Consider the following 26,423-nt stretch of genomic DNA (forward strand, 5'->3'; position numbering starts at 1 on the left):
TTAGGAACTCCGTTTAAAGAGCCAGAAACCAGCGGGGATCTCTACTTTTTTTTTGGGGGGGGGGTACTTTTACTTTTTTGGTGTTCCTTCCTAACAGGATAATAAATATTTATTTATTTTTACTCCCAGGAACTTTTCACTCAGGTATCATCAGGATTTACACTGATCTGGAACAGCCACTGGGGCAGAAGTCACATGATGACCCTCCATCTGAGAATTAAAATTGGGTGGGGGTCTCTGAGCATGGAGGGGTCTTCTCACATTCATTTGTTTCCTAATCCCCAGAGACCCCCGAGACAGGAAAGAAGAGAGTTTGGGGGAGCAGCTCAGATCTCCTGCTTGTTCCCAACACAATGCAACAGGGAAACAAGGCTGAAAATGTTGCCCAGCCACTGCGGAATAGAAATGATTTGGTTTTTTTCCTCACTTATATCCGGCTTTATTATTTTTAACAATAAGGCAGTGAATATATCCCACCCGCCTTCCTTCCCATCTCTGGAGGGACCTGAAAATGGCTCTCCATGGATGGTCACCATCCAACCTGACTGAGCTGGAGAGGATTTGCAAGGAAGAAGGGCAGAAAATCCCCTGATCCAGATGTGCAAATCTTGTCACGTTATATACAAAAAGACTGGAGGCTGTAACTGCTTCCAAAGGAGCTTCAATAAAGTAAGTTAGTGAAGGGTCTGAATATTTATGCCAATGTCTCATTTCAGTTTTTTTTCTTTTTTAATTCATTTGACAACATTTCTAAAATTCTGTCCTCTTTTCTCATTATGGGGTTACGGAGTAGAGATTAATAAGGCACCGTGTTGCGGTGGTTCTCCTCCTACCTCTCGGACAGGTCGCAGTCGGTGTTAGTGGGGGGGCAGAGATCGTCCCCTAGGCCCCTAACTTATGGGGTGCCTCAGGGCTCGGTCTTATCCCCCCTACTATTCAACATCTACATGAAACCGCTGGGAGAGATCATCCGCAGGCACGGGATCAGATACCATCAATATGCGGACGATACTCAACTGTATCTGTCCGCCCCGTGCCAACTCAATGAAGCGGCAGACGTGATGAACCGAGGCCTTGAAGCCGTTATGGACTGGATGAGGGTTAACAAGCTTGTTCTCAACCCAGAAAAGACCGAGTGGCTGTTGTGCTTCCCTCCCAAAGATTCGATCAACATTCCATCACTCAGGCTGGGGGGTCAAATTCTATACCCCTCAGAGAGGGTTCGCAACTTGGGAGTCCTCCTGGACCCACAGCTATCATTTGACCACCACTTAACGGCTGTGACCAGGGGGGCATTCGCCCAGGTTCGCCTGGTGCGCCAGTTGCGACCCTACCTGAATCGGGAGGCTCTCACAACAGTCACCCGGGCCCTTGTGACCTCTAGGCTGGAATACTGCAATGTGCTCTACATGGGGCTGCCCTTGAAGAGCATCCGGCGACTTCAGCTAGTACAGAACGCGGCCGCGCGAGTGATTGTGGGTGCACCTCGGTTCACCCGCATAACACCTATCCTCCGCGAGCTGCGCTGGCTACCTGTCGATCTCCGGATGCGCTTCAAGGTGCTATTAGTCACCCATAAAGCCCTGCATGGTAGTGGATCTGGATACTTGAGAGACCGCCTTCTGCCAATTACATCCCTGCGACCAACAAGATCACATAGATTAGGCCTCCTCCGTATCCCATCGGCCAGCCAGTGTCGGCTGGCAACTACAAGGAGGAGGGCCTTCTCAGTAGTAGCCCCGACCCTTTGGAACGAGCTCCCCGTGGAGATTCGTACCCTCTCCACCGTCCAGGCCTTCTGCACAGCCCTTAAGAACTGGCTAGCCCGTCAGGCCTGGGGACAAGGATAGTTGCCCCTCCCGAATGATGAATGTATGTTGTTTACTATTTTATTATATGTTTCTATGTTAACGTCTGTATTCCCCCTCCCCGATTTTATGTGAGCCGCCCTGAGTCCCCTCAGGGAAAAGGGCGGCCTACAAATATTAATAAAATCTAAAAATCTAAAAAAAGAAAAAAAATTAAATTCAACAACTGCACAATCAGGCTGCAGCATAACAAAATGGGCAAAAGCCAAGGGGGCCTGAATGTCCTAAGTGAGGTGGGGTCCCATTAATCCCGAGCGTGTCAGGCACATTTAGGCAGCCACCCATCATCTGCCATTAAGAGCAGGGGCTCCATCCGAATCGCCAAGAGATTTTTCCTAAAGTGAATGGAAAAGGACCATTGACTGAACTAAAGAGTCCTTTTCGGGGCGCTGCGAAGGAGAGTCTAAGCAAGGGTTAAATACAGCCAAAACTGCCCAGAACTGAATTGAAACTTTAAGCCACGCCTCTGGTGCTGATTATCTTCAGATTTTTCAATGAAGACGTGGAACTGTTGCGTGCTTGAGAAGTCCAACATTGGATCAACCATAAACATAACCAGAACAAGTTCAACTGGAACATCCAAGGAAATAAACGTGATAACAGCGGAGCCAGACCCCAGAGTGGGGTGGACTCTCCTTCGCAGCACCCCGAAAACGACTCTTCAGGTAAGTCAATGGTCCTTTTCCAGGGCGCTGCTCGGGAGAGTCCAAGCAAGGGACATACCCAAGCTAAATGTCATTAGGGTGGGAAGCAGAAGCAGACAGGATCTCTCCGCTGGAATGAATACCCTGCAGCACACGCCTCCCAAAGGCCCCTTCCGCTGAAGCAAACTTGTCCAACTTGTAATTCCGCACAAACGGAGATAAGGAAGTCCATGTGGCCGCTCTGCAAATCTCCTCAATGGGAGCCCGCGTTGCCCAGGACGCGGTGGTGACCGCACTTCTGGTCGAATGCGCCGTGATGCGACTGGGTATCGGTCGAGACTGCAGAACATGGGCGAGAGCGATGCAGGCCCTAAGCCATCCGCCAATCGTAGACGAGGAAACCTTCCTGCCCTGAGATGACGGCTGGAAGGACACAAACAATGACTCAGAACGTCGCAAACTGGCCATACGCTTGATGTATCTGCGTAGCGTCCTGCGAACACCCAGCTTGTGCCAGCGCTCCTCGCGAGGATGCCTCGGATGTGGACAGAAGTCAGGAAGGACGACCTCCGGGGCCCGGTGGAACCAGGAATTAATTTTAGGCGCGAAAGAAGGATCCAGCCGAAAGACCCCCCCTGTCCTGGTGAATCAAGCACAAGTCCTCATGGACAGACAAGGCAGCCAGCTCAGAGATACGCCTAGCCAAGGTGATGGCAATGAGAAAAACGGTCTTAAATGTCAGATGTTTCAAGCTGGCTGAACAGAGAGGCTCGAATGGCGGTTTGACCAGAGCCCGCAAAACAATAAGATCCCAAGATGGATATCTGTGAACCATCAGGGGACTCAGGTTAGTCGCCCCCCTGAGAAAACTGCAAATGGTGTGGGGTGACGGCCGAGAGAAAGGTGACCCTCAGGGGCCAGGATGGTGGAGAGCGCAGTCACCTGACGACGAAGAGTGTTAGGCGCCAAACCCTTGTCAAGGCCGTCTTGCAGAAAGTCCAGAATGACAGGAATCGAAGCTGAAGAAGCTGTGTTTAATGTTGATGTTTAATAAATTTATAGGCCGCCCAATCCCGAAGGACTCCGGGGGGCTTACAACAATACATTTACAATAGAAGTTAAAAACACAGAAACATAGATTAAAAAAACCACAACATACACCCAGTCTAATCGGGGATGGAACTCAATCGTGAGTTCAACAGCCCGGGGCCTGCCGGAATAGCCAGGTCTTAAGAGCCTTACGGAAGGCCATGAGAGTGGGTAGGGTCCGGATCTCTAGGGGCAGTTTATTCCAGAGGGTCGGAGCGGCTACAGTGAAGGCCCTCCCCTGGGTAGTTGCCAGCCGACATTGTCTGGCTGACGACACCCGGAGAAGGCCCTCCCTATGCGATCTTATCGGTCGTTGGGAGTGGCAGAAGACGGTCCCACAGATATCCGGGTCCTAGGCCATGTAGGGCTTTAAAGGAGATAACCAGCACCTTGAATTGCATACGGAGACCAATGGGAAGCCAGTGCAGCTCGCAGAGGATAGGTATGACATGGGTGTATCAATATATCGCTCGCACGGCTGCATTCTGGACTAGTTGTAGTCTCCAAACACTTTTCAGGGGCAGCCCCATGTAGAGCGCGTTACAGTAGTCAAGCCTCGAGGTAACAACACCTCTGGAAGAACACCAGGCAACAAACGCCTTCCAGGTGGCGTTGTAAATCTGAGTCGTGGAAGGACGACGTGATCTTTGAATGGTGCTGATCACCTTGGTGGAAAGGTTGTCCTTGCTTAAGAGATCCCTCTCAAGTGCCAAATGGCTGGATGAAGAAGGGCCCCCTGGCAGAGAGAAATCTTGTGTGGAGGAATCCGCCACAGGTCTCGGACGGACAGACTCACCAGATCGGCAATGCCAGCCTGCCTGGAGAAAACCCTCGACGAACCCCCTACCTGGGTGGAATCCTCGGGAGCCTGCTCAGCCATATAGGAACTGTGGGCCAAATGATAATCAGGGGCTACCTCCACTCACCACCTTGCAAAAGCCCTGCAAAACAACAGACGTTCTGAAGAGACGTGGGGGGTCACAGCCCCAATATCCAGCAGGTGGAATAAAGGGCAAGCGTTAACGGCTCCCAGCACTGCAGGAATGAGGCTTGTGACCAGCAGCGCCAATCCTTGCCGCTCAGGTGAAAGGGACACACACCAAATTGCCAGCCAGGCCGGACAAAGAGTGGCTCCTCGCGGCTCCTGCTGTGAATCAGGCTGCAGGCAGCTACGGCACAAGGTATAAAGTAGAAACCGAAACTATAAATAGTTCCAAAATGGCGGCCGGAATCGCTTTAAAAGTTGCCGCCAAGCAATCCGGAGCTCTGAGGCTCCGCACCTCCACTCAAGGCATGGACGGCAACAACAGGAGCCCCAGTGGGGCTTCCCCCTCCCCAACGAGGGTCGCAACAGCGCTGGCATCGGAACTCCGACCCGCGCGCTTGCCCCAGCAGCTGCCTGCGTTACGAGCGGCGCCTGGGAGTTAAACAGGATGCCGGAGGAAAGAAGAGTGAGCCAAGAACGAATTAAATAATCCTAAATACACTCAGCCTGTTCACATCCTAAACTGAATAATACTCACAATAAATGCCCAAGAGAGTCCAAGCTAGTAAATTAATTGCAGAGAAACCTTAAGCGCATTCGCTGGGCTAGCTGAATTGAAAAATTCTGAAGATAACCAGCACCAGAGGCATGGCTTAAAGTTTCAATTCAGTTCTGGGCAGTTTGGCTGTATTCAACCCTTGCTTGGACTCTCCTGAGCAGCGCCCTGGAAAATCTGCTCCTTTTCATTCAATCCCAAAGTCCGAAGTATCCAGCGAGGGAGGAGGGAGCCAAAAGAACCAAGATGGCGGCTGTTTTAAAGGGAAACACACATAAAGCTAGAAAGCAGCAGGAGTTTGTCTGCAGAGCATGGCACCATCTGACTCCCTTCTCGAGTCTTTTGACTGTCCAGTCCGTGCTCTACAAAACACTCTTCATTATTTTGAATAATAATTTTATTAATGAATTATATATGCCGATCAAACAAAGATCTTCAATACAACTGTGTACTAGTATGATTGTGAATATACTGTATGTATGTGCGTGAACGTATGAAAAAACAATGAAAAAAAAATCCCTCCCAAAAAGATAGTAGGAAAAATAAATGTTTCCTCTTCATCCTCAGCCAGCATATTCAACACCAACCCTTTATCACTAAATAAAACAATAGGATGCATCTTCATTCCACCCTCAACCCATTTTTCTCCTCTCTAAATCTTCAGTTCTCCCTATTCATTAACAAGGGCTAGTAAAAAATAACAAGGATATCTGGGTTCAGGTTATGATTGTAGTAACTTATGATCAGAAATCCATTCCCATTTATGGTCAGAAATAAAAGACTTCCAGTTCTCTGCCAACACACATATAACTCAGTTCCTGGTAAATTATAACATGTGACGTTAAAAAAAAAAAATCCAAATTGTTCACGACTAAGCAGGTTTATCTCTGTTATGGACTTTCTGGTGCATTTTTAACTGTGATTTGCAATGAAATGGTTTCTCACACTCTGCACACTTGCAAGGCCACTCTCATGTATGACTTCTGGTGTGCTTGTGCAGTGCTGAAGATCGGGCAAAACATTTTCCACACTCCAGACATCTATATGGTTTCTCTCCAGTGTGGATTCGCTGATGCCTCACAAGAGAATCTTTCCGTGGAAAACATTTATCACACTCTGAGCATTTGTGAGGTTTCTCTCCTGTATGGATTCGGCTGTGACTTGTAAGGGAATATGACGCAGCAAATTGTCTCCCACAGTCCAAACATTTGTACTTTTTTTCCCCTGTGTGAGTTTTCACATGACTTCTAAGGGCTGATGAGGTAGGATAAAATCTTCCACATTCGTTGCACTCATGTGGCTTCTCCCCTGTGTGGGTTTTATTATGTCTCCAAAGGGCTGCACTTTGAGCAAAAGATTTCCCACATTCTACGCATCTGTGTGGCTTCTCTCCTGTGTGGAGCCTCTGATGACTTCCAAGGTTGTTTTTTGTGGAGAAGCATTTCCCACACTCCCCACACTTATACGGCTTCTCCCCTGTGTGGATTCTCTGATGAACCTGGAGCTCTGTTTGTGTAACAAAACCTTTCCCACACTCCCCACATTCATAGGGTTTCTCCCCCTTGTGCCTCTTCTGGTGCCTCCGAAGTTGAGAAGAATTTACAAATCTTTTCTCACATTCTGGGCATTCATAGGGTCTCTCTCCAGTGTGAATTCTCTGATGTAGCACCAGGGTTGATTTCAAGGTAAAACTTTTCCCACATTCGAGGCACTTTACATTTTTATCCCCTCTGTGTGTTTTCTGATGACTCCGAAGACCTGAACTCTGGGTGAAACATTTTCCACACTCAAAGCATTTGTAAGACTTTATTCCTGCATGGATCTTCTCATGGAGCCAAAGACCTGAGTTCTGAGAAAAGCTCTTCCCATGTTCCCAACACTTGTAAGGTTTCTCCCCTGTGTGGATTCTCTGATGTCTAAGAAGGCGTGACTTTTGACTAAAGCATAAGTCACATTCCTCACATTTATAGGGGTTTAGTCTTGGGGGGATTCTGAGATCCTTGGAGTTTTTCCCAGAGAAAGATTTCTCACCCTCCAAACCTTCACTGGATCCACTTCCCACATGGACCTTCCTGTGGGTCAAAAGGAGGGACTGGAGAGCAAAGGATTTCCCACACTCGGAGCATTCATGGGATTTTTTGTCCTTTTGTGGAGAGCTGCTTGTGTTTGGTGAGGGGTCAAAAAGTTTCCAAGGCTCCATGGTTCCTCTTGGTTGCTGCCTTGGGCTGATTTTCTACCCTCTGTTGTCTTCAAGGTAAATCTTTGGTCACAATCTTTTATCTGCTGTTGGAAGGAAAAAAGAAAGAGAGAAAAGTATTTCCTTTTGGGAAATGCAGAGTCAAAAAATCTCTAGGAGGAAAACACTTACGTTGTTGTGGTCATTAAGTGATTTTGGGGAGGTTGTTAAGTGAAGGCAGACCCAGGGAAGAGGTGGAGGGGTGCCTGAAGGGGTGAAGGGGGAAGACCCTGGAAGTCCAGCACAGGCCATGCATGAAGTAGGAGAGCTGCAGCTGCCCCCACAAGCCTCAGTCACCCCACCTGGGCCCTGCAATGGGGCAGAAGTGCCAAGATGGTGCCTTAAGTGGAGTTCTGGGGCCTTCAGCCATTTCAGCCATCTGCCACTGACCCCAGGACTGGACTTCAGCCCAGTGTCACCGTTGCCACCCAGAAATGCTCCCTTAATCCCCAGACCGGAGGCCTCTGCAGCCTTCGTGCCATCCTCCAAGCCGCCTGTTCCATGTCGTTTCAAGAAGGGAACGGAGCAGCTGTTGGCTTCTCCATCCAGAGCTTCCCTTGGGGCCCCATCTGGCTCCTTCCACAACCCAGGGATTAGCAGAAGACATGGGACTGTCTGAATTGAGACCATCCCTCTGCATTTCCTACCCGGATGGGAGAGAGGCCGGCCGATTCCTTGGGACACCCCAGGTTGCTTCTCCGATGCCCTGAGCACAACCAGGTGAGACCAAAATGCTGTGTGTGTGTTTGTGTATTAGAAGGAGGAGCTCAGTCAGGCCACCCTAAAAGAGACTCGATCCCAGAAGATCCCACAGGAAAGGAGGAGGGGGAAATGGCTCCGATTCGGAGTTTCATTTTTCTCCAGGGGCGACAGCACAGGCACCCCGAAAAGGATCATTGCCGATCAGAGCAAATAAAGCTACACATAAAGATTTTTAAAAAGCTTATTTTCCAAACCAAGTTTCATTGACTCACCTTTAATATTGTCTCTGGGTTACTTGTTACCCCTCTGGGTCAAGGCCAGGGAGGATCCCCACCGCCAAACAGTTTGATTTCTCCTTAACCGATTGGCCCTTTGTGCAGGAAGCTCCTCCTCCAAAGGGGACAAGATTTCCTAATTTTCTAAGATTGAGTCCCGGCCAAAATTTCGGGGGTTCTGATCCAAAATGCCCCTTTCTCTTCTCTGGAGTTCACAGCCACATCTTCACTATTCCCCTGCAAAGGGAAATGAAAAGGACTCAGATGCTGAGCTTAATCCATAAATCACCTGGAGGAGGAAGAGAAGAATAGGGTTGTTTGAGGAGGATACAAAATAACAGGAGACGGAATCGAGGTTCAAGAAGATCTTGATGGGCCAAAATGGAGGAAACCAGCAGGATGAAGCCCAAGAGGGACCAATGCATAGTTGTGAGTAGGAAACCTCAAAGGAAAGTGAGAGAGATCAGAAAAGGGCTCCTCTTTCCTGCTCTTTTTGGAGGTTGCAAGGCCCCCGAGATTCCAGGCTTCAGGGGACCCAATGCTACTTTGGGCATTTCAAAATCAGGCAACCTCCTGGCCATCAGATTCTTCTCTCAGCTGCTCACAAGACCATCCTCAAAACCTCCGGACTGTTTGTGCTTTCCAAAAGATCCACCAAGGAGGAGCTGCCACATCCCAGCCTCCCCATTGCAATGAGCTCAGTCTGGGTTAATTGCACATTGCATATCGCAAAACACCTTTTAAGGCCCATTTAAGAGTGGGATCCGCAGCTCCCTTCCTCCTGGCGAGGAGGGGATCTCCTGGGAGGCAGCCTCACCTGTCCCGAGAGGGACCCAGAAGTCTCTCCCGAGGGATCCAGTGACGATCCTCCTCGTGCAAAGTGGGACACGCGGAGTGAAGCGAAGATGCATCTGGGGGAGGGGCCTCTGCTCTCTTCTCAGGCCTGCCCTCAGGCCCCGCCCCTTGGCCAGCTCCCTACCCCTCCGCCCCTCCCCCTGCTCCGAAACTTCTTCTGTTCCTCCGATGGGCATCGATGTCGAGGGTTCCTCTGCCCATGGGAAGAGTGTACCTTTGCAGCACATTGGAAGCAGGGCTGCCCCTCCTCCTCCAGTATCTTTCTCGTCTGTATTTGTGTGTTATTGTGTCTGTGTGTGTGACCTTGTATGAGGACAGACACAGAGAAGCCCTTTTTAAGGTTCTTCTCTTTAGGAACTCCGTTTAAAGAGCCAGAAACCAGCGGGGATCTCTACTTTTTTTTGGGGGGGGGGTACTTTTACTTTTTTGGTGTTCCTTCCTAACAGGATAATAAATATTTATTTACTTTTACTCCCAGGAACTTTTCACTCAGGTATCATCAGGATTTACACTGATCTGGAACAGCCACTGGGGCAGAAGTCACATGATGACCCTCCATCTGAGAATTAAAATTGGGTGGGGGTCTCTGAGCATGGAGGGGTCTTCTCACATTCCTTTGTTTCCTAATCCCAGAGACCCCAAGACAGGAAAGAAAAGAGTTTAGGGGAGCAGCTCAGATCTCCTGTTGTTCCCAACACAATGCAAGAGGGATACAAGGCTGAAAATGTTTCCCAGCCACTGCGGAATAGAAATGATTTGATTTTTTTCCTACTTATATTTGCCTTCATTATTTTTAACAATAAGTCAAGTCAGTGAACGTATCTCACCCGCCTTCCTTTCCATCTCTGGAGGGACCTGAAAATGGCTCTCCATGGAGGGTTGCCATCCGACCTGACTGAGCTGGAGAGGATTTGCAAGGAAGAAGGGCAGAAAATCCCCTGATCCAGATGTGCAAATCTTGTCACTTTATATACAAAAAGACTGGAGGCTGTAAATGCTGCCAAAGGCAGCCACCCATCATCTGCCCTTACGAGCAGGGGCTCCATCCGAATCGCCAAGAGATTTTTCCTAAAGTGAATGGAAAATCTGCTCCTTTTCATTCAATCCCAAAGTCCGAAGTATCCAGCGAGGGAGGAGGGAGCCAAAAGAACCAAGATGGCAGCTGTTTTAAAGGGAAACACACATAAAGCTAGAAAGCAGCAGGACTTTGAGTGCAGAGCATGGCACCATCTGACTGCCTTCTCGAGTCTTTTGACCGTCCAGTCCGTGCTGTAAAAAACACTCTTCGTTATTTTGAATAATAATTTTATTAATAAATTATATACGCCTATCAAAGACCTTTAATATAACTGTGTACAGTATGTTCGAGAAGCGAACTTAGCCGCACTGAGGGTGGCATCAGCAGTATACTCAGTGGCCGCCATGATTTTATTAATCTCCTGCCTGAACTTGGTATCCTTAACTGGAACCCTCGCCATTAACTTCCTCCACCAGAGGAGAGCAGCCCTGGAAAGAAAGGAAGCCGAGGCAGACGTCTTAATTGCCCATGCGGCCGCCTGGTGCTTCTTATGACAGGCATTCTCAGATTTCTTATCCTCAGCCTTAAGGCCCCCCCAACAGATCAGGCGGAAGCACAGACGTTGAGGTGAGGGCCGCTACCGGAGGATCGATAGGTGGCAGGTTAAGTAAATCCTCCAGGCTGGCATCCAGAGTGTACAGTTTCTTATCTTTGCTAGAGGGGGTAGCCATGGTGGCAGGCTGGGCCTCCAGTCCAAAGGGCTTTCAAGGGTGTCATTTGTGAACCTCCACATCGCAGCCCCTTCAGCACAAAACCAAACAATAATAATAGTTGGAGTTTAAAAGGTTTTGTTCCGTTACGCCAAACAAAAGCAACCGAAAGTAAAGAAGATCCGCTTTCTCTCTCTCTCTTTAGATTAAGAAGAAAGAAAAAAGGACCTTTTCCGGGTTGGGAGATCCTGAGCTCAGTTCAAAGCAACTTAACTCCCCCCCCCCTTAAAGAACCCCCCAAACTGAACGGGGGAGGCGCGGAGCCTCTCTGGGGGTTTCCCTTCCATCCCCCCCATAATCCTTAGGGGAAAAGCTCCGTCTGTAGGGAGCCTTCCCTCTCTTCCCAGAGACGCCCAGTCCCAGCCCTCCCATCCCGGGATCCTCGCAGGCTCAGGGATCCTCCGGGGAAGAGGGGCCACTCCAGCTACCTTTCTCCTGGCGAGGAAAAGCCCTCCTGGCAGGAAGGGACCGCAGCGGAAGGAGCCCCAACTGTTCAAGGCGAGGCCGAGCGACCCTCTACGGAGGACTCAGCGGCCATGCTGAGCAGCGGAGGAAAGCCCGGGGATGAACGCGCAGGCGCAGACGGAGACGGGAAGGCCGGGGCGGGGCTTCTGCTCTCCCTTCGGGTTCCGCGTTCTGCAAGTAGCCACGCCCCTTGCTCCCAGGAATCCGAACAGAAGGGACCCTGGAGGTCTTCTAGTCCAGCCCTCTCCTCAAGCAGGAGATCCTATCCCATTCCTCACAAGGGACCGTCCAGCCTCTTCTTAAAAGCCTCCAGTGATGAAGCACCCAAAACCTCTGAAGGCAAAGCTCTTCCACTGGTGAATTATTCTCTTAGGAAGCGTCTCTTTAACTCCACGTTGCTTCTCTCCTTGATTACTTTCCATCCATTGTTTCTTCTTCCGCCCTCTGGGGCTTTGTAGAATAATTACCCACTCACTCACACACACACACAGACACACAAACATGCACAATCTTTCAAATAGTTCTTTCTCCCCATCCATTCCCAAGAAGGCAAATCATTCACTCTGCTGGGTGATATTGGTGGTTTCCAAATTAGGTAATAAATAAAAATCAATACGTTACAGGTGATCCTCAACTTATGGTCATCTGCCCATTATGAACCTCCGTCATAAAGGACCTTTTGTGTGTGTGGGGGGGCTCTCTTGTACTTTCAAATGGTCGTAAGGTGATGGCTGTCTGTGGTGAACCCCCATGGCTGCCTCTGCCCTCCAGCTGTGCCTGATGGGCTCTGGGCTGAAAGGGGGGACAGACCCAAACTCAGCCTCTCCCACTTGAGCTCAGAAGGGAAGGAAGGACAGAGAATCCCACACAGGAGGGGCCACAAATAATGAAACCCCTTTATGGCAGGAGGAGCTGAAGGCTGGCAGATGGAGATGCTGTGTATGTGTTTGTGTGTGTGTGTGTGTGTGTGTGTGTGTGAAGGAATTAGCAGTGTGAAACAGGCACACTGGGCTCTTTTCCCTACTTCCAGTTGACCTTCCGTGTCTCCCAGGACTGGACCTTCTTCCCAGAGAGCCCGAAATCCATAAGGAGAAAGAGCCTCCATCAGACCTGAGGGGCATCCGGGTACCAGGCGCCTCGGGGGAACCAGGTGTCCGGATCAAGGGGCTCACAGGGGGCGGGACGATGCCAGAAGCCCCACTGAAGTAGCCAATAGGAGTCCGGCAGATCCAACATTCGGAGCACATCAACAACTACAGTGCATGGACTGCACAGCACGGCACCATCTGAAGGTCATCTTGACTCAGTCCATGCTCTAAAAAGACTCTTCATTATTCTGAACAATTCTTTTATTGAGGATTTTTCACTATATATCTCCCTCTCTCCCATCTTTCTTTCTCTCGTCTGTCTTTCTTTTTCTCTCTATCTGCCTCTCTGTTACCCTCTATCTTGCTATCCCTCTCATTTCTCTCTCATCCCTTTTTCTATTTCCCTCTCATCCGCCTCTTTCTTTCTCTCTCTCCCCTCTCTCTGTCTCTGTCTGTCTGTCTCCCTCTCTCTCTCTCTCTCTCTCACACACACACACACACACAAACACACAGACATATATACAAATAGACACGTTTTCTTTGTTGGCAGCCTCTCAAATAGTTCCCCCTCCCCCCTCCCCATCCATTCAGAGATGAAGAAGCTTCTTGGATGAGAAGCAAAACGTCTTCAAAGGAAAACAAGAAAGTCCATTTGCCTCTAGAAAAAGCCCCTTTGGGACAGGCATCTCTCTTTTTCCTCCTGGGATCTTTGCCCCCCCCCGGGGAGTGGGGGAAGCTTGAATCCTATTTAATCAGAGCTGGGGGGACCTTGGAGGTCTTCTAGTCCAACCCTCTATTCAAGCAGGAGACTACACAAGTTTAGACACCTGGCAGTCCAGTATCTCCTTGAAAGCTTCCAGTGACACAGCATGAAGGGATGGATGAATAACAGAGTTGGAAAGGGACCTTGGTGGTCTTCTAGTCCAACCCCCAATGATGTAGGAAATCCTATGCCAGGGATCTGCAACGGAGGTGGGTTGCAAATCCTGGGGCTATCAGTTTGCTTGTGCTCATGTGGGTGCTCGCACGCGCAGAAGCGTCCAGCCGGGACGGGCAGAGTCTCCCACCTCACCATCACTGCTTTGCCCGATCCTGGAGCAACCCACCTCTGGTCTGCAACCTTAAACTCTCCCAAGAGCCACTTGGGCTGGTTTCCTACCGAAAATGAAACACCCAGAGCCACAAAACCTGGATGGGCATGGCCAACATGACATCACTGACTCCCCAGTCACATGACCCTCTCAGCCACGCCTATCCAGGTTTTGTGGCTCTCCATGTTCTCTTTGCTATGGGAAATAGGCATCTCCCTCTCTCTCACCTCCCTCCCTCCCTTTCTTTTTCTCTATCTCCCTCTCTCATCTTTCTTTTTCTCTATCTCCCTCTCCCCTGGCTTTCTTTTTCTCTCTATCGCCCTCTCTCTCATCCCCCTTTTTCTCTTTCTACCTCCCTCTCTCTATGTCTCTACCTCTGTCTCTCTTTGTCTTTCTGTCTCTTCTCGCTCTCTTGGAAAGCCCTGCGTGCTCTCCTTGAGGCTTTTCGGTTCCTGTTTTTCTTCCTTCCTTTTGGAAATCCAGGCTGGGTGAGTAATGAGCGAACCCGCAGTGGTAAGGCAGGATAAAAAGTAAATTAAAACATAAAAGTGAGACGTGGCGGAAAGAAGATATAAAGACCTGCTTTTAAGATGTGTACAAAAACAGGAATTGTCAAAAGCCCAAAACCACAGGGAGTTCAGCTAAAGTTCTCACAAAGCCATTACGAGACGAGAGCTTCATACCTTTGGCCCAGACAAAAGGGGAAGCAAGACAGTATCTGCTTCTAAGGCTTCTCTCCTCAACGTAACCAGTCAGAAATGGGCTAAGTGTTTCCGTGTTGTGCTGCTTTTGAGAACGTATAAGAATGCCTCCTTCCATGGGAAGAGTTCTTCGGAAGTTGCATGCTTGCCTTTGACTTCCTTTTCTGAACCTGGCTGCCAAATAAACTTCTCCTTGATCCTGAGACGTCCAAGCCCTGTTATTTTCTGCCACAGTGGAGGCTTCCCTCCCCCTCCTCCTCCTCTCTCCCACTCAATCTACTTCGGCACAGAGAAGAGTGCCAATAACGGCATCCTCTTTTCTTCAACACCGATTCAGGAGCGGGAACGCACGCGCCCTGGAAATGCACAGGGCTGGGATGATGCCTGGGTGGGTGGGCGGAGCATTGTAACACTGCCTCTAACCGTCCGCCTGGACCGGAGCAAACCGGCCGAAAACCACTTCTGAAGCTTGCACTGCGAAGGATTGTTGGAGCCTCTTCTGACCCTCCGGTGGTCCCCTGAAACTCTCTGAGCTCCTCCAGGCCCGGCTTGCTGAGGGGGGGGGAGCAGCCCTGACACCTCTGCTTCCCCCCCCCCCCCACAAACACGGCCTCAGCATCTCTGCCCAGGGAAGGCACAGGAAAAGAAAGGGAGCAGAGACATAGCTCTCACTGGGGCAAAAGAGCTAAGATTGGGGAAGGCACAGGCAACAGAAACAGGTGCCTTTCAAAGGCGGTAGCTCACATCTGGAGGTCCCACTGGGAGAACCGGCCCAGGCCTCTGCCATCCAACTCACCAATGGGGAGGGTTCTGCCAGGCCATCTCCCCCCTCCCCACTGGGTTGTTGTGCTCAATGCTCCAAGGGGGAGGGGAGCACTTCCCAACGTCTCCCACTTCTTTCCCTTGGCCCCCCTGAGAAGGGAGGAGGAAGGCCAAGCGTGGAGGAGGCCCCACCCCACAAGATCCGCCCATGCTGTTCTCTCCCAGCCCTCTTTGCTGGTGGCAATAGCAAATGTAATGCGATGAAGGCAGAAAGCTGTTGCTGTGGAAAGGCAAGTGCAGGGGTGATTCACTCCCGCACCAAGACTGGGACTATGCCACTGCCAAGACAAGACAATGGCTCTTCCATCCCTTTACTAGGACAGGGTGGTGGGGAGCTGCAACAGAGGGCCCAGAGCCGCATGTGGCTCCAGAGCCAAAGGTTGCCAACCCCCGTCCTAATGGTTGTCTTATCTCTGCTTAAGAACCTCCAGCAATGGAGAATTTTATAACGTCTGGAGAAAGGTTGTTCCACTGATTAATTATTCTATCTGTCAGGAAATTTCTCCTTAGTTCTAGGTTGCTCCTCTCCTTGATTAGTTTCCCTCCATTGCAGTCATTTGCTTGAAAGGTCAAGGAAATGGTTGCCAGCATTATCTTGGGCTAAGCAAATGTCAGTCTGGCTGAGCAGCCCAGGCAGGCGAGGGAGGCAAGTGGGCAACAGAGGAAAACGGGTGAAGAGCATCCGTGGAGATGAAGGCGAAGGAGGCAGGCGGGCAAGGGAGGGAAACTGGCAGAGAGAAGCTGGGCCACTGGGATGAGGACGAGCACAAAAGCAGGCGAGGGAGGGAAATGGGCAAAGAGCTGAGAGACGGGTGTGAGGATGAGCAGGAAGGCGGGTGAGAGGGAAGCAGGCAGGGGAGAACTGGGGAGGAGCAGATAGGCCTTGTGCCTGAGGATGAGCACAAAGGCAGCTGAGGCACGAAAGGGAGGGGCTGGGAGGGGAGGGGGCAGCCAGTGGGGGGATCAGCAGGTGTGCCAAACTGCCCCAAAAGTTAGCTACCTGATAAGTCCTTTTGCCTCACTATTTACTCTCTGATGGGATTTCAATAGAAAAAAAATATTTTCCCCAAACCAACATTTTTTAGAATTTCCCTTCTGTTACTGTGAGATGTTTCTAGTGACTTATGTGACATTGAAAAAAACATGTTTTCACATTGTCAATAACTACACAGGTTTCTCTCCGGTATAGATTTTCTGGTGTATTTTTAATGTTGATTTGCAATGAAATGGTTTCTCACACTCTGCCCACTTGTGAGGCCTCTCTCCTGTGTGACTTCGGGTGTGGATGCGAAGGGCTGAAGGTTGGGCAAAATATTTTCCACACTCCAGACATTTCTATGGATTTTCTCCAGCGTGGATTCGCTGATGCCTCATGAGAGAATCTTTCCGTGAAAAAGATTTATCACACTCTGAGCATTTATGGGGCTTTTCTCCTGTATGGATTCGGCTGTGACTTCTAAGGTGAGATGAATGAGCAAATGCTTTCCCACAGTCCAAACATTTGTAGTTTTTTTCCCCCGTGTGAGTTTTCACATGACAACTAAGGGCTGATGAGCTACTATAAAATCTTTCACATTCGTTGCATTGATATGGCTTCTCCCCTGTGTGGATGTTATGATGTCTCCAAAGGGCTCCCTTATAAGCAAATGATTTCCCACATTCTACGCATCTGTACGGTTTCTCTCCCGTGTGGACCCTCTGATGGGTTCCAAGGTTTTGTTTTTGGGAGAAGCACATCCCACACTCCCCACATTTGAATGGCTTCTCCCCTGTGTGGATTGTCTCATGAACCTGGAGCTCTGTTCGTGTAACAAAACCTTTCCCACACTCCCTACATTCATAGGGTTTCTCCTCTTTGTGCCTCATCTGGTGTCTCTTAAGTTCAGAAGAATTTACAAATCGTCTCTCACATTCTGGGCATTCATAGGGTCTCTCTCCAGTGTGACGTCTCTGATGTTGCAGCAAGTTTGATTTCTGAGTAAAACATTTCCCGCATTCGAGGCACTTTTCATTTTTCTCCCCTGTGTGCGTTTTCCAATGAGTCCAAAGAGCTGAACTCTGCTTGAAACATTTTCCACATTCAAAGCATTTGTAAGGTTTGATTCCTGCATGAATCTTCTCATGGATCCAAAGATGAGCTTTCTGAGAAAAGCTCTTCCCACACTCCCAACACTTGTAAGGTTTCTCCCCTGTGTGGATTCTCTTGTGGATTCTGAGAGAGGATTTTTCACGGAAAAAAATCCCACATTCCAGACACTGATAAGGTTTCTCTCCAGTGTGGATTTTCTGATGTCTAAGAAGGTGTGACTTTTGACCAAAGCATAAGTCACATTCATCACATTTATGGGGTTTTATTCTTGGGGAGCTTTTGAGGTCTTTGGCGTCTTTTCCAGAGAAGGATTTCTCACCCTCCAAACCTTCCCTGGATCCACATCGCACATGGACCTTTCTGTGGGTCAAAAGGAGGGAGTGGAGAGCAAAGGATCTCCCACACTCGGAGCATTCATGAGGTTTTTTGTGGTTTTTCAGAGTGTTGTTTGTATCTGATGGGAGATTCCAGATTTTCTCACACTCCATGCTTTGTGGCGGCTCCTGCCTTAGGCTTTCTACTATCTGTTGGCAGTTGTCTTGCAAGTAAATGTTTGGTCACAATCTTTATCCTCTGTTAGAAGGAGAAGGAGAAAAAAGTATTTCCTTTTCAGAAATGTAGAGAGCCACAAAATCCACAATAAAGGATCCACAATAATTGAGTTTAAATAGAGGTTTAAGGACAAGGCATAAGCGCTTCAGCTTACTAAACTGTACCCCCAAGTGCATTATGGGACAAGACACAAACAGCCTGCACGGATCATGGCTAAAAAAGTATCCCTGGAGCAAGAGGCAGTTTGGGCTGAGAGAACATTTCCCCATGGAGGGACAGGATGAAGGCTGGACAGGGGCAGCCCCACCCCAAGCTGAGTCCCCAGGAAGCCTCTTTCGGCTTCAAGGGTGCATCCACCCAGCCGTTGCAACTGCCCCACTCTGTGGCCTTCCCTCCAGGGTCCACCTCCAACTAGACCAAGAGTGGCTTCTTACAACAAGTATCACTTAACTGCATCACTCTCTTGTCAAATTAAGATTAAAGTAATTAACATGCTTATAGTCACAGTGCGCATGTGCGAGGCAGGCCGCTGGCTTCCCTTGCTCCGTCCGGTGGAGCAGAAAAACGCCGAAATAAACCGGCTGTTTGGGTCGGAGCCTTACAAAAAGGGGTCCCTGCAACTGAGCGAGATCCAGGGGACCTGTACAAACGATTTCCTGGAGGGTCGACGCTCCCAGACGTCCTCTGGCCCACGCGGCAGCCCGGAGTGTTCTTCGCAGCGCTCGTCGATCCTGGTGGAAATGGCGGCGCTGCGCTGAAACTGTGCTGAAGGCTCTGCTTCGGCGTTTCAACCTTTTGGCGTTTCAATCACCCACAAGCAGCTTCGGACCGGCATTTTATGATGCTCTATGTCCTAGCTTTAGCCCTATTTCCTTCGCTGACTGGGACGAGCCCTGGTGCCTATCTGTCTTCTGGAGGACTACTGTTACCAAAGGAGATGGGTGACTCGAACGACGCTGGATGAGACAAGGCAGCTGGTTTTTCCCCGGCTGCCGTAGTCTCTTTAGGCGCCCCCCCCCCCCCCCTCCTCTACTCTGGCGGATCACATTACTGGATGCTCCTGGCATTTTTCGACATCTTTGGCCCTGTTTCCTTTGGAATCGTTTTGGACTCTGTTGGCTGACTTTATAGAGGGGTAGTCGGTTTGATATGGGGCGGTATAAGATCTGGCAGTTGGCCTAGCGGCCGTTGCCACGGCCCTTTAGTCTACCCCCTAGGCCCTTCCTACGGTTCGGCCTCTCCTTTCTTTCCCCAGCCCTCGGTTTGCTCTTACTCATACGGGGCTTTTGCCATCCGGTTCCCTGCTCACGGCTGCTGGACATTGGACTTGCGATCTGGCCCTGTTGGTACGACCATTGCCGCCCGTCGATGTCAAGGGATTCCATCTCAGCCCCCTTGGAACTTTTTGGACCCCTCTATCTCAATACCATCTATTGCGTAAGGAAGAGGGAAGACGAGACCTTCTCCCCCCTTTATATCTCCGCGAACCCACCGGACTGGACTTTTTGCGAACCCACGTACAAACTTTATGCGAACTTGCACATTCTTTAACAGCTGCACAATTTCTTTCTCTTGTATGGGGAGTGCATGGGGTATGTATGTGTCTGATTGAATGATCCCACATTAATGAATTCTTATTAGCTATTTTATTGTATCATTGTATTTTAATTATTAGTGGGGTATGTATGTGCAGAATGCTTGATCGGTTTGGATGGGGGGATTGAGAACGCGGCCCAGAGCCCCCACCACTGAGTGCAGAAGCAGAAGTGGATGGGGGCCCGGACCCGCCTCTTGTCCCAGAATGTATGGTACAAATGGCCTGCTGAGGAGAACGGGGGCCGTGGGATGGGAAGAGGGGTCTACGGGTGCGGGGACGGGCCGGTGCATCCCGGTCATGTTTGGGAGAGGCAGGTACGATGAGAGTTACAGGGTTAGCCATTACCGGGGAAGGAGGGTTCGCTACGTCACAGCAATCCCTCCTTCCGGCCCTGATAGCTCAACTCCAGGACCAGGTGGCGAGAGATGTCCTACGGGATTGGGCAGCATACAAATTTTATTAAATTTAAAATTTAGAAAATTCTCCAGACCAAGGTTTAGCCTAGATTTGTTTACTCACCTTTAAAGTTACGATCAAGAAGTCACTTGTTACCCCGCTGAATCAAGGCCAGGGATGACCCTCACTGCCGACCAGTTTCATTTCTCCTTAGTCGATTGGCTCTTTGTGCAGGAAGCTGCTTCTCCATCCGGACCACGATTTCCAAATTTTCTAGAATGGAGTCCCAGCCAAAGGTTGGTGGATCCTGATCCAAGATCTTCCCTTTCTCCTCTGTGGGGTTCACGGCCAGATCCTCACTGGTCCCCTGCAAGGAGAAAGGAAAAAGGCTCAGATGCCGACAGTAATTCTGCACTTACTCTCTAAATGACCTGGAAGAGGACGCAGAAGGTGGAATTATTTGTTAATGGTAGAAATAAAGGAGAGAGAATTGGGATTCAAGGACATCTTGATGAGCCAAAATGGAGAGAAACTACCAAGGTGGAAGTCCAATCGGGGCCATTGCATAGTTGTGAGTAGGAAGACTCAATGGAAGAAGAGAGAGAGAGATCAGATGGGCAAAAGAGCATGTGTGAAAAGGGCTGCTCTCTTTGGAAGTTGAAGGATTCCAGGTAGGCGGTTCAAAAGAGTTATCCAAGTGAGCCTTCTGGCCATCAGCTTCTCCTAGGAGCTGCTCACAAGACCAGCCTCAAAACTTCCATAGAATTGGTGGGTTCCAAAACATCCACCCAGGAGGGGCTGCCCCATCCCAGCCTCTTCTGGGCAAAAGGAGGAAAATACAAAGCTTAGAAATTAAAACAAAGGATTTCATTATTGGCCTTTTAGGTGGCGCTCAGAGAAAAAGGATCTCTTGGGGGTTAAGACAACATGAATTCCATTCAATTCATTTAAAGCCTTTTTTCTTTCCCCCAAACTCTCCCTCCCCCCCATTGCAACGAGGTCAGTCTGTGTTAAGACGACATAATACATCTAAAAAATGTTTTAAAGCTCCATTTTCCAACTGCCCGTGTGGGATTTCGATGCTCAGGGACCTCTGACGAACCACACTGAGAGTCTGAGATCTTCTGAAGCAACTTACCCAAAAATTCCTTTCCAGATCCTCACCCCCAGCCCCGCAAGGAGCCTTTGCCGGGCGAAGAAGGGACAGATCCAGCCGATGGACTGAGCCCCTTTTGGCCGCCTGGAGGGAAGGGGGGGATCCGCTCCCTGCAGCAAACGCCAAAGACGGATCTCCCCGAGGATAACCCTGCAAACCGAAGAGCGGAATCCGTAGCTCCCTTCCTCCTGGCGGGTGGAGGATCTCCTGGGAGGAGGGGCGGCATGGAGGCCGGAAGAAGAGCAACCCCACCGGCACTGAGAGGGATCCAGGAGCCTTTCTAGAGGGATCCAGCGCCGATCCTCCTCGTGCAAAGAGGTAAGCGGAGATCCAGCCAGGGAGAGGGGAAGGGGAGGGGCCTCTGCTGTCTTCGGGCTCCGCCCCCGCACTCCAGCCACGCCCCTTGGCCAACTCCTTCTCCCTCCGCCCCTCCCCTGCTCCGAAACTTCTGTTCCTCCAATGTCGAGGGTTCCTCTGCCCATGGGAAGAGTGTCCCTCTCTGCATGTTGGAAGCAGGGCTGCCCCTCCTCTTCCAGTGTGTTCGTGCGTGTGTGTGTCCTTCCTAACAGGATAATAAATATTTATTTTTACTCCCAGGAACTTTTCACTCAGGTATCATCAGGATCTACACTGATCTGGAACAGCCACTGGGGCAGAATTCACATGATGACCCTCCATCTGAGAATGAAAATTGGGTGGAGGTCTCTGAGCATGGAGGGGTCTTCTCACATTCCTTTGTTTCCTAATCCCCAGAGACCCCGAGACAGGAAAGAAGAGAGTTTGGGGGAGCAGCTCAGATCTCCTGTTGTTCCCAACACAATGCAACAGGGAAACAAGGCTGAAAACGTTGCCCAGCCACTGCGGAATAGAAATGATTTGATTTTTTTCCTCACTTATATCTGCCTTTATTATTTTTCCAATAACTCAAAGGCAGTGAACGTATCCCACCCGCCTTCCTTCGCATCTCTGGAGGGACCTGAAAATGGCTCTCCATGGACAGTCACCATCCGACATGACTGAGCTGGAGAGGATTTGCAAGGAAGAAGGACAGAAAATCCCCTGATCCAGATGTGCAAATCTTGTCACATTATATACAAAAAGACTGGAGGCTGTAACTGCTGCCAAAGGTGCTTCAACAAAGAAACTGAGTGAAGGGTCTGAATACTTATGCCAATGTCTCATTTCAGGTTTTTTTTCTTTTTTAATACATTTGCAGACATTTCTAAAATTCTGTTCTCATTTCTCATTATGGGGCACCGAGTATAGATTTAAGGAGGGGAAAAACGAAATTCAAAGTTGCACAATCAGGCTGCAGCATAACAAAATGGGCAAAAGCCAAGGGGGCCTGAACGTCCTAAGTGAGGTGGGGTCCCATTAATCCTGAGCGTGTCAGGCACATTTAGGCAGCCACCCATTATCTGCCCTTAAGAGCAGGGGCTCCATCCGAATCGCCAAGAGATTTTTCCTAAAGTGAATGGAAAATCTGCTCCTTTTCATTCAATCCCAAAGTCGGAAGTATCCCGCGAGGGAGGAGGGAGCCAAAAGAACCAAGATGGCGGCTGTTTTAAAGGGGAACACACATAAAACTAGAAAGCAGCAAGACTTTGACTGCAGAGCATGGCACCACCTGACTGCCTTCTTGAGTCTTTTGACCGTCCAGTCCGTGCTGTAAAAAACACTCTTCGTTACTTTGAATAATAATTTTATTAAGAATTATATACGGACATCAAATAAAGAACTTTAATACAATGGTGAACAGTATGATTGTGAATATACTGTATGTATGTGCGTGAACACATGAAAAAACAATGAAAAAAAAATCCCTCCCAAAAAGATAGGAAAAATAAATGTTTCCTCTTCATCCTCAGCCAGCATATTCAACACCAACCCTTTATCACTAAATAAAATAATAAGATGCATCTTCATTCCACTCTCAGCCCATTTTTCTCCTCTCTAAAACTTCAGTTCTCCCTATTCATTAACAAGGGCTAGTAAAAAATAACAAGGATATCTGAGTACAGGTGATGATTCTAACAACTTATGATCAGAAATCCATTCCCATTTATGGTCAGAAATCAAAGACTTCCAGTTCTCTGCCAACACACATATAACTCAGTTCCTGGTGAATTATAACATGTGACGTTAAAGAAAACATATTTTCCACATTGTTCACAACTAAACAGGTTTATCTCTGTTATGGACTTTCGGGTGCATTTTTAACTTTGATTTGCAATGAAATGGTTTCTCATCCTCTGCACACTTGTAAGGCCACTCTCCTTTGTGACTTCTGGTGTCCATGCGCAGTGCTGAAGGTTAGGCAAAACACTTTCCACACTCCAGACATTTCTATGGTTTTCTCTAGCGTGGATTTGCTGATGCGTCTCAAGAGTATCATTCCGATGATAGCAATATATATTTATATAAATATATGTGATGCAAAATAGATAATTTGATATGAATCAAAGGCGATGACTGTGGAAAGGATGCACGAAAGTTCTTTGTAACCAATTGACACACTTTCTACAATTTGTAATGGAGGATGATTTTATTTGTTTTCATTCAAAAAATAAAAAAATGATAAAAAAGAGTATCATTCTGAGAAAAGCATTTATTACATTCTCATCATTTATGGGGCTTCTCTTCTGTATGGATTCGGCTATGACTTATAAGAGAAGATGACTTAGTAAAAACTTTCCCACAGTCTAAACATTTGTAGTTTTTTTCTCCTGTGTGAGTTTTCACATGACTTCTAAGGGCTGATGAGCTACTATAAAATCTTTCACATTCGTTGCATTGATGTTGTTTCTCCCCTGTGTGGGTTTTATGGTGGCTGCAAAGGGCTCCACTATGAGCAAAAGATTTTCCACATTCTATGCATCTGTAGGGCTTCTCTCCTGTGTGGACCCTCTGATGCCTTCCAAGGTGGTTTTTTCTGGAGAAGCATTTCCCACACTCCCCACACTTGTATGGCTTCTCCCCTGTGTGGATTCTCTGATGAATCTGAAGCTGTCCTGGCTTAATAAAACTTTTTCCACACTCCCCACATTGATACGGTTTCTCCTCTTTGTGCATCTTCTGGTGTCTCCGAAGTTCATAAGAAGACACAAATCGTTTCTCACATTCTGGGCATTCATAGGGTCTCTCTCCAGTGTGACGTCTCTGATGTTGCACCAGACCTGATTTCAAGGTAAAACATTTCCCACATTCGAGACACTTTTCGTTTTTCTCCCCTCTGTGTGTTTTCTGATGAGTCTGAAGACCTGAACTCTGGGTGAAACATTTCCCACACTCAAAGCATTTGTATGGTTTGATTCCTGCATGAGTCTTCTCATGGGACCAAAGACCTGAGTTCTGAGAAAAGCTCTTCCCACATTCCCAACACTTGTAAGGTTTCTCCCCTGTGTGGATTCTCTCATGGCCTCTGAGAGTGGCTTTATCACGGAAACAATTCCCACATTCCAGACATTGATAAGGTTTCTGTCCAGTGTGGATTCTCTGATGTCTAAGAAGGCTTGACTTTTGACTAAAGCATAAGTCACATTCCTCACATTTATAGGGGTTTAGTCTTGAGGGGATTCTGAGATCCTTGGAGTTTTTCCCAGAGAAAGATTTCTCACCCTCCAAACCTTGAATGGATCCACTTCCCACATGGACCTTCCTGTGGGTCAAAAGGAGGGACTGGAGAGCAAAGGATTTCCCACACTCTAAGCATTCATGGGATTTTTTGTCCTTTGGTGGAGAGCTGCTTGTGTTTGGCGAATGGTGAAAGAGTTTCCAAGGCTCCATGGTTCCTCTTGGTTGCTGCCTTGGGCTGATTTTCTACCCTCTGTTGTCTTCAAGGTAAATCTTTGGTCACAATCTTTTATCTGCTGTTGGAGGGAAAAAAGAAACAGAGAAGAGTATTTCCTTTTGGGAAATGCAGAGTCACAAAATCTCTAGGAGGAAAACATTTATGTTGTTATAGTCGTTAAAAGTGATTTTTGGGAGGTTGTTAAGGGAAGGCAGACCCAAGGAAGAGGTGGAGGGGTGCCTGAAGTGGGGGGAGCCTGGAAGTCCAGCACAGGCCACGCATGAAGTAGGAGAGCTGCAGCCGCCTCCAGAAGCCTCAGTCGCCCCACCTGGGCCCTGCAATGGGGCAGAAGTGCCAAGATGGTGCCTTAAGTGGAGGTCTGGGGCCTTCAGCCATTTCAGCCATCTGCCACTGACCCCAGGACTGGACTTCAGCCCAGTGTAACTGCTGCCATCCAGAAATGCCCCCTTAATCCCTAGACCAGAGGCCTCTGCAGCCTTCTTGCCATCCTCCAAACCGCCTGTTCCATGTTGTTTCCAAGAAACGTGTCCCAAAGCATCTCTAAGCTTCTCCAGGAACCCCTCAAGTCAAATACAGACTCTGCTGGGACTCCGATGGCCTCTCTCCCCCACAAGACAAAGCCGTGCTTCTCACCTGGGATTTCATCCACTCAATGACCAGAGAAATCATTATACTAATTGAGCAAAGCCATCACGTGATACCTCACATAATCACCAAGCAAGATTCCAATTCCATTGGTAGTCATAAGTCGAGGACTACCTACAGGCAACCCAAAAGATGAAGGCATCACGGAAGCCAAAGAGGAGGAAAGAGAGTTGAGGTGAGTGTAAGCAACCCATTTTTTCTTCCCTTTTCTGATTATTCCACTTACGAGCTCCATCCCATCATGACTCCTTCATCCTGGCTTCCTTGTGACACATTGGCTCTCCCTGCATGGATCCCTTCCACGGCTCAGTCTCTTCCTCTTGGGAAGACCATGCGCCTCTCCTTCGTGCTGTTTGTGTGCTGTTTAAATCTGCCTATCTTCCCTATCTCATTGAGGGGCTGCTCCAGGGGAATTATGAGAGTAAAAATGGAGAGAGGAAGATAAGTGTAAACACAACAGCATCAAGTCATGAAATGATAAACAACGGGATAAACAATGAAGGAACAGTAATGTCAAATGAAAAATGGACGGTGGGTGAAGCAGGGAGTGTGGGTGGAAATAGGCTTTGCTATCAGTCTAGTGGCCCCCTCCTCTCTACCTGCCCCACAGGGGTCCTTCAGTAAGAAGTGCCCCACCTGCCTTGGGCACGAAGGGAACGGAGCAGCTGTTGGCTTCTCCATCCAGAGCTTCCCTTGGGGCCACATCTGGTTCCTTCCACAACCCAGGGATTAGCAGAAGACATGGAACTGTCTGAATTGAGACCATCCCTCTGCGTTTCCTACCCGGATGGGAGAGAGGCCGGCCGATTCCTTGGGACACCCCAGGTTGCTTCTCCGATGCCCTGAGCACAACCAGGTCAGACCAAAATGCTGTGTGTGTGTTTGTGTATTAGAAGGAGGAGCTCAGTCAGGCCACCCTAAAAGAGACTCACTCAATCCCAGAAGATCCCACAGGAAAGGAGGACGGGGAAATGGCTCCGATTCGGAGTTTCATTTTTCTCCAGGGGTGACA

General features: G+C 48.9%; 2 protein-coding genes across 2 annotated transcripts; both read right to left on the reverse strand.

The window, feature by feature from the left end:
• Nucleotides 1-5,521: 5,521 nt before the first annotated feature.
• Nucleotides 5,522-17,769, reverse strand: LOC116502502 (zinc finger protein 91-like). Its single transcript, XM_032208381.1, is given in 2 exon segments — nucleotides 5,522-7,375; nucleotides 16,336-17,769. Coding segments are annotated over 2 exon segments (2,670 nt in total). The 5' UTR covers nucleotides 17,743-17,769; the 3' UTR covers nucleotides 5,522-6,112.
• A 5,808-nt stretch (nucleotides 17,770-23,577) lies between these two features.
• On the reverse strand, nucleotides 23,578-25,752 carry LOC116502503 (gastrula zinc finger protein XlCGF17.1-like). Its single transcript, XM_032208382.1, has 2 exons — nucleotides 25,638-25,752; nucleotides 23,578-24,821 (listed from the first exon to the last, which is right to left on the reverse strand). The coding sequence occupies exon 2, from the start codon at nucleotides 24,739-24,741 to the stop codon at nucleotides 23,578-23,580; it is 1,164 nt and encodes a 387-aa protein (XP_032064273.1). The 5' UTR covers nucleotides 24,742-24,821; nucleotides 25,638-25,752.
• Between the last annotated feature and the right edge of the window lie 671 nt (nucleotides 25,753-26,423).

This window comes from Thamnophis elegans, chromosome 2 (assembly GCF_009769535.1).
Source record: "Thamnophis elegans isolate rThaEle1 chromosome 2, rThaEle1.pri, whole genome shotgun sequence".
In the NCBI taxonomy this organism is placed as follows: domain Eukaryota; kingdom Metazoa; phylum Chordata; class Lepidosauria; order Squamata; family Colubridae; genus Thamnophis; species Thamnophis elegans.

What these genes read in the sequence shown, in the direction of transcription:
- LOC116502503 (XM_032208382.1), bottom strand. Translation starts at nt 24,741, where the DNA reads ATGGAGCCTTGGAAACTCTTTCACCATTCGCCAAACACAAGCAGCTCT.